At 43.3% G+C, this 6,490-nt stretch overlaps 1 protein-coding gene across 3 annotated transcripts in view; it reads right to left on the reverse strand.

The window, feature by feature from the left end:
* LOC138670568 (DNA dC->dU-editing enzyme APOBEC-3C-like) overlaps nt 1-3,664 on the reverse strand; it is a 51,715-nt gene extending 48,051 nt beyond the window's left edge. Inside the window, exons 1-2 of one of the 3 annotated variants that reach the window (XM_069758011.1) lie at nt 3,475-3,635; nt 3,320-3,369 (exon numbers count right to left, since the gene is read on the reverse strand). Coding sequence is in view for 2 of the 3 variants with exons in the window: in XM_069758010.1 (XP_069614111.1) it covers nt 3,475-3,567 (93 nt within the window). In the remaining variant the exon portion in view is untranslated. Of the gene's footprint in view, nt 1-3,319; nt 3,370-3,474 lie in introns of all 3 variants that reach the window. The other 2 variants (XM_069758010.1, XM_069758009.1) reach the window with 2 other exon arrangements.
* Nucleotides 3,665-6,490: the final 2,826 nt, after the last annotated feature.

The following is a 6,490-nucleotide window of genomic DNA, read 5'->3' on the forward strand; positions in this document are numbered from 1 at the left end:
AACTGAGCGTACTAATCAGACCTTGGAGACCTATTTGAGATGCTTTGTGTCTGCTGATCAGGATGATTGGGTGTCTTTCTTGCCGTTGGCCGAGTTTGCCCTTAATAATAGGGCTAGTTCGGCTACTTTGGTTTCACCTTTCTTTTGTAATTTTGGTTTTCATCCTCGTTTTTCTTCGGGGCAGGTTGAGCCTTCTGATTGTCCTGGTGTTGATTCTGTGGTGGACAGGCTGCAGCAGATTTGGACTCATGTGGTGGACAATTTGACGTTGTCTCAGGAAAGGGCTCAACGTTTTGCTAACCGCCGTCGGTGTGTTGGTCCCCGGCTTCGTGTGGGGGATTTGGTTTGGTTGTCTTCTCGTCATGTTCCTATGAAGGTTTCTTCCCCTAAGTTTAAGCCTCGGTTTATTGGTCCTAATAAAATTTCTGAAATTATTAATCCGGTGTCTTTTCGTTTGGCTCTTCCAGCCTCTTTTGCCATTCATAATGTTTTTCATAAATCTTTGTTGCGGAGATATGTGGTGCTCGTTGTTCCCTCGGTTGACCCTCCTGCCCCGATGTTGGTTGAGGGAGAGTTGGAATATGAGGTTGAGAAGATTTTGGATTCTCGTTTTTCGAGGCGGAGGCTTCAGTATCTTGTCAAGTGGAAGGGTTATGGCCAGGAGGATAATTCTTGGGTTGTTGCCTCCGATGTCCATGCCACCGATTTGGTTCGTGCTTTTCACTTGGCTCGTCCTGATCGGCCTGGGGGCTCTGGTGAGGGTTCGGTGACCCCTCCTCAAGGGGGGGGTACTGTTGTGAATTCCGTTCTTGGGCTCCCTCTTGTGGTTTCAAGTGGTATGGCTGCTCCTTGGATTTAGCTGTCTTCAGCTGCTTCCACTGATTGTCTTTTCTGCTCGGCTATTTATGCCTGGCTCTTTCTTCAGCCAGTGCCACTTGTAAATGGTTCCTGGTTGGATTCACATCTCTTTGGATTTCCCTGTTATCCTGACCAGTTCAGCAAAGCTAAGTCCTTGCTTGCTCTTTTCTGTCCACAGGTTGTGGACTTATCCGTTCTGTGCTTGCTATGTTTGTCCAGCTTGTCAGTATGATTTAATTCTGTTGCTGGAAGCTCTGGGAAGCAGATTTACCCTCCACACCTTTAGTCAGGTGTGGAGATTTTTGTAATCTCTGTGTGGATTTTTGTAGTGTTTTATACTGACCGCACAGTATTCCATCCTGTCCTCTCTATCTAGCTAGACTGGCCTCCTGTGCTACATCCTGGTTTCATTCTGTGTATGTCTTTTTCCCTCTCCTCTCACAGTCATTATTTGTGGGGGCTAATCTATCCTTTGGGGATTTTCTCTGAGGCATTATAGCTTTCCTGTTTCTATCTTTAGGGGTAGTTAGCTCTTAGGCTGTGACGAGGTGCCTAGGGAGAGTTAGGAGCATCCCACGGCTACTCCTAGTGTTGTGTTGAGCTTTGGGACTGCGGTCAGTACAGATACCACTTCCTTTAGAGCTCGTTCCATGTTGCTCCTAAACCACCAGATCATAACAGATCTCACCCAATCATGATGATGCCGCATGCTGAAACATGTCCCCCATATCTGAGTGAGAGTCCAGTCCTGTCCAGTAGCTCAATTTCTACTTCTTGGATTTAGTTGGACTCAAAGACCACCTCCTGCGTTCTGGACCACCTCCCTACGCGTTTCATCCCAGAGAGGAATCATCAGGGGACAGGGTAGTCAGTACGTGGTCATTATAAAGATGGAGTGCTCAACCGAGATAAAAGATCTCCAGGGAGCCTCTCATAACTTATATCCAAAATGGCATCTCTTTTATAAGGTACTCCTATCAGGGGTAATGCTCATTAATCAAAGACAGCTGAGATATAGCCTATCAGATAATGGGTTACAGCCAATATTCAGTGGTCTGACTAACCTCATTGGTGATTCAGGGTTACAGCCTCCAAGACGGCGATATGTGACCCACGTGGGGTGCACGCCGAAAACCGCGTGCACCGATTACACTTCCGCCCTGCACTCAGACCAGTGAGTCACTGCCGTGCGCCGAAGCCCTGGAACGCAAGTGATGGAGGGGCGGGTACCTCCTTCATGACCACTTCCGGTCTGACGCTCCGGATCCCCAGTGCCAGACCTAATGGTCACATTCACCGCACGGCATTCCCCGGCAATCGTCAGCAGAGGATCACACAGTCAGCGCACACCAACCCAGGACCCCAGGGGTTCGATCCCTGCGACGATCTCTTCACACAAACACCCAGTCCTCGGCAATGTACTTACACTCCATAAATAATATACCCCATTTACATCATAAAAATGCCCCTTAATAAAAATCAAAATCCGGCATTTTATTGAGGCCAATACTCACAGAACTGCCATTTTTATCCGACATATCACTCCATTCAGTGCACCGCACAAAAAAGGGAGGGAGGACCATATACTTTATGGCGTTCAAACATGAGAGATTATTATAGCCTGTATACTTTTATTATGTATTATCAATGGAGTGGAGGAGAAAAAAGAGGGGGGCTGAGTGTAACCAGCCCTTTTATGAGGGGGGCAAACCACTGGGCTTGGATAATGAGCATTAAATAGTTGTGTCATGGAGAAAAAAAATCTCTCTCTCTCTCCCCTTCGACCCTTTGGTCTAGAATTAAAATACGACCAGAAGACACAAAGGAAACTGATATAGATATCAGTACAGAATAACGAGTATTTTTGGCTGGCTTCAAAATTACAAATCCAGAAAAAAAGATGTGCACACTGTCACTGGGTTGGTGCAGCCATGAACAAAATAGTCCAAGTATAGGAAAAATCAGCCACACTCAAATGGTTGAAAGTTCAGCAAACTGTGTAGTTTCTTTATTAACATATACAATAAACATCACCAGGTGCTTTTTTAGGAGGTAAATGGGTGGCGGACTATTCAATTCGGGTAACGTTTCGACCCCAGCGGGTCTTTATCAAAACCTCACTGTAAAACAGATACAAACATATAAGTGAACTGTACATATATACATGTAATATATTAAAAAGAACCGAAAAAAAGGGAAAACAAGAAAAACAATGACAAAAACAACAATAACATCAGGTCCAAAATTCATAATGGTACTAATTGACAGCTGTAACAGCAGTGCTCTGTCCCATACAATTACAAGCACATGCTGTCGAGACCCTATCATAGGGGTGGGGAGTCCCCAATATTTGCAGGTAGGAGCAAGGCTATTCTGGAGAAACAGTTACATAGAGCACATATACAAATCTAAAACAGGAAAACCAGGTGCAGCGATCATGTCGCTGATGAAATGCACTGACCTTATGCCAAAGAGGTAGAGGAGAAGAGAAAGAGCCGAGTTCCCATAGGGCTAAGGGGAAGTAGAGAGAAGGGAGAGAGAACAACAGGGGATAAGCAAATGCCCAGTAAAACAAGTAAGCCACTGTAAGCAAGAGGAGAGAGACTTAATAATTACCAGCTCCGGTGGAGTTGTGCGAAAGCGCATCCGCCTAGTGGGTGATGTGGGGGCCAATGTGTAAGGCCACGGGTATTTATGCACAAGACCCATATGGTCATATCCGGGTCTGCGCAGTGGCTCAGGCTGGGAAAGAGGCTAGGAACGCTGTATGTTCAGACTGAGTCTGCGCTGTGGCCGCAGAGTAGACACCAACAGCGTGATAGTCCAGCGCCTGCGTGCTCAGGGAGATATGCAGAGTACTATGGCTAAGGGAGCGTGTATGTAAAGGGAAAAGTTAGGGAGCGTGTATAAAGAGAAAACAGAGAGAACATGAGAGCCAGAGGCTGGGAACCGGGTGTATGTGTATTGGAGGTATAGATGGAAGTGTCACAGAGTCAGCGAAAGAAAAAGAAGATGAAAAAGGAAAAAAAGGAAAAAATAAAAAGATATGAATAAAAAATAAAAATAGTAATGAAGGAGAAGAGAAGAGAGGAAGTTGTGTATGCTTTAAGTAAGCAGAGTTATACCCAATCTCGGTAAGCAAGCTAAAATGGGGGTATATACTCCCTCTAGTTGGGAGGAAAGAATAAAGAGTTGTGCATAAATGAAAGAAATAAAAAACATTTTTTAAAAAAATATTAAAATAAAAAAACTAATAAAATAGAATAAAACAAAGTAAAATAAAATAAAATAAGAAGAAGAAATCAAGAAGAAAAGATCAAAAAAATGGAAACATAAAAAAATATTAAACTAAGAATAAAGGAATAAAAAACGACTAAACCATAACTGGAAAGAATGTACTAAGAAAAAAAGGAAAAAGAGGAAAAAAAAACAAACGAGGAAAAACAAGAGAGCTACAAGAAAAAAACAAAAAGGAAAAAATAAATAAAAGAAAAAAACAAGTACACAAATAATGAAAAAAGGGGATGGCAAAAAAGCAAATGAAAAGTAAAAACTAAGAAATAAAAAATAAAAAAAAAAGGAAAAATGAAAAAAAAAATTTAAAAAAAAAAGAAAGAGAAAATAAAATCAAGGGGACTTACCCAGATCAGCCGAATAGAGGAAAAGAAAACCAAATACATATTTTTCTTATAATGCTTGCTCAAGAGGTCTGATGTGGGAAGGAAGGGTGGAGACAAAAAGAATAACATAGGTTAGAAACGGGGGCGACCTTGACCGGAGAACCTGGAGAACCTGCGGCAGATATAGTTACAACATATCAAAGTTACATATAGAACAATCTACTCAACTAAAAGATCAAATCTAAATTCCCTGTTGAGGCCTTTGGGGGCCATAGTCTGTAGCGTATAAATCCAAAAGGATTCTCTTTCCTTCAGAAGTTTAACGTGATCACTCCCACGTCTGGGTTTTTCTACCCTTTCTATCACCTGGTAGCGGAGTTGGGAAACAGAGTGGTTGGCCAGAGCAAAGTGGTGTGGGAGTGGGAGCCAGGTTTTTTTCAGTCTAATTGTAGATTTGTGGCTCGAAATTCTGTCCCGCACATGCTGCGTGGTCTCCCCTATATACAGGAGGCCACACGGGCATTTAATAAGGTACACCACAAAGTTGGTTTCACAAGTATAAAAGCCATTAATCTTAAATCTCTTGCCTGTGTGCGGATGTAGGAATTCACTGGATCTAATTACATTGGCACAACATGCGCAATTCAAGCATGGGAATGTACCCATTCGCTGCGAGTTCAGGAATTGTTGTTTAGGTTGTTTAGTGAGACTGCCAATGTCGGCCCTGACCAAGGAGTCTTTGTAGTTCCTAGGTCTGCGTTTGCACATCAGTGCAGGTGTTTGGAAGGATGCTATTTGTGGGTAGGCTTCTGAAAAGAGAGGACAGTGCTTGTTGATGGTTTTATAGATCAGTGGCATGATGGGGTGATGTGTATGTACGAAAGGAACCCGTTCGGGTTTAGAGACGCAGGATATGCAAGGAGGGCGTTCAAGTGCCCTCTGTTTTTCCATTGTAAGAATTTTTTCTGGGTATTTCCTGCTCCTGAATTTTTGGGCCATGTCGTCCAACCGTGAACCAACCAAGTTTGTATCAGAGACAATGTTGGTGACCCTCAGGAATTGGGAACGTGGGAGACTCTCACGGGTAGATCTAGGATGACAGCTTGTGAAAAGAAGTAAATTATTAGAGTCAGTGGGTTTTACAAAATATCCGTGTCTAAACCCCCTTTGTCATTTTTGGTCACCAAGGTGTCCAAAATTGGGATTTTCTGGGTGTCACAGCTAGGGGTGAACTGCAGCTCTGGTCTGATGCTGTTGATCTGTGAGACAAAAGAAGATAAAGTATCTGGTGTTCCATCCCATAGGCAGAACACATCATCGATGTATCGGAGCCAGCATTTAGAGTGTTGCCGGAACAGTGTGTTGTTGTAAATGTGTTTGTTCTCAAATGTGTCCATATAGATGTTCACGTATGCTGGCGCCACATTAGAGCCCATGGCAGTTCCGCAGGTTTGAAGGTAGAACTGATCCCCAAACATAAAAAAATTGTCCTTGAGGACTACAGAGAGAAGGTCTAAAATAAACTGCTGGGATTGTGGGCTAAGGTCTAGGGTTTGTAGTAGGTTATCAACCGCCTCCAAGCCTAGTTCGTGCTTGATGGATGTGTATAAACTCTTGACATCAAAAGTAGTCAAAAGGCAATGTGATGTGACCGTGGAAAACTGCTAGATTGTCCTGATAAATGGCCTGTATCCAGGATAAAAGATTTCGTATTTTTAGCCAATGGGGTCAGATACTTTTCTAAAAAAAATGGACAGAGGAGCTAGGATGGAGTCTGTTGATGTGATTATGGGGCGGCCCGGGGGATTCGTGAGAGATTTATGAATTTTGGGGAGAACATAAAAGACGGGTATTGTGGGGTGTGGGTTATATAGAAAGGTAGCTGTTTTTTGGTCAATGCATTCAAGGGCGAGGTACTTACTGAGAATAGTGTTGATCTTGGACCTAATCACGGGGGTGGGATCATGGGAGATTTTTAGATAAGTAGATGTGTCTGGTAATTGATTATTGAT

Source organism: Ranitomeya imitator, chromosome 3, assembly GCF_032444005.1.
Source record: "Ranitomeya imitator isolate aRanImi1 chromosome 3, aRanImi1.pri, whole genome shotgun sequence".
Lineage (NCBI taxonomy): Eukaryota > Metazoa > Chordata > Amphibia > Anura > Dendrobatidae > Ranitomeya > Ranitomeya imitator.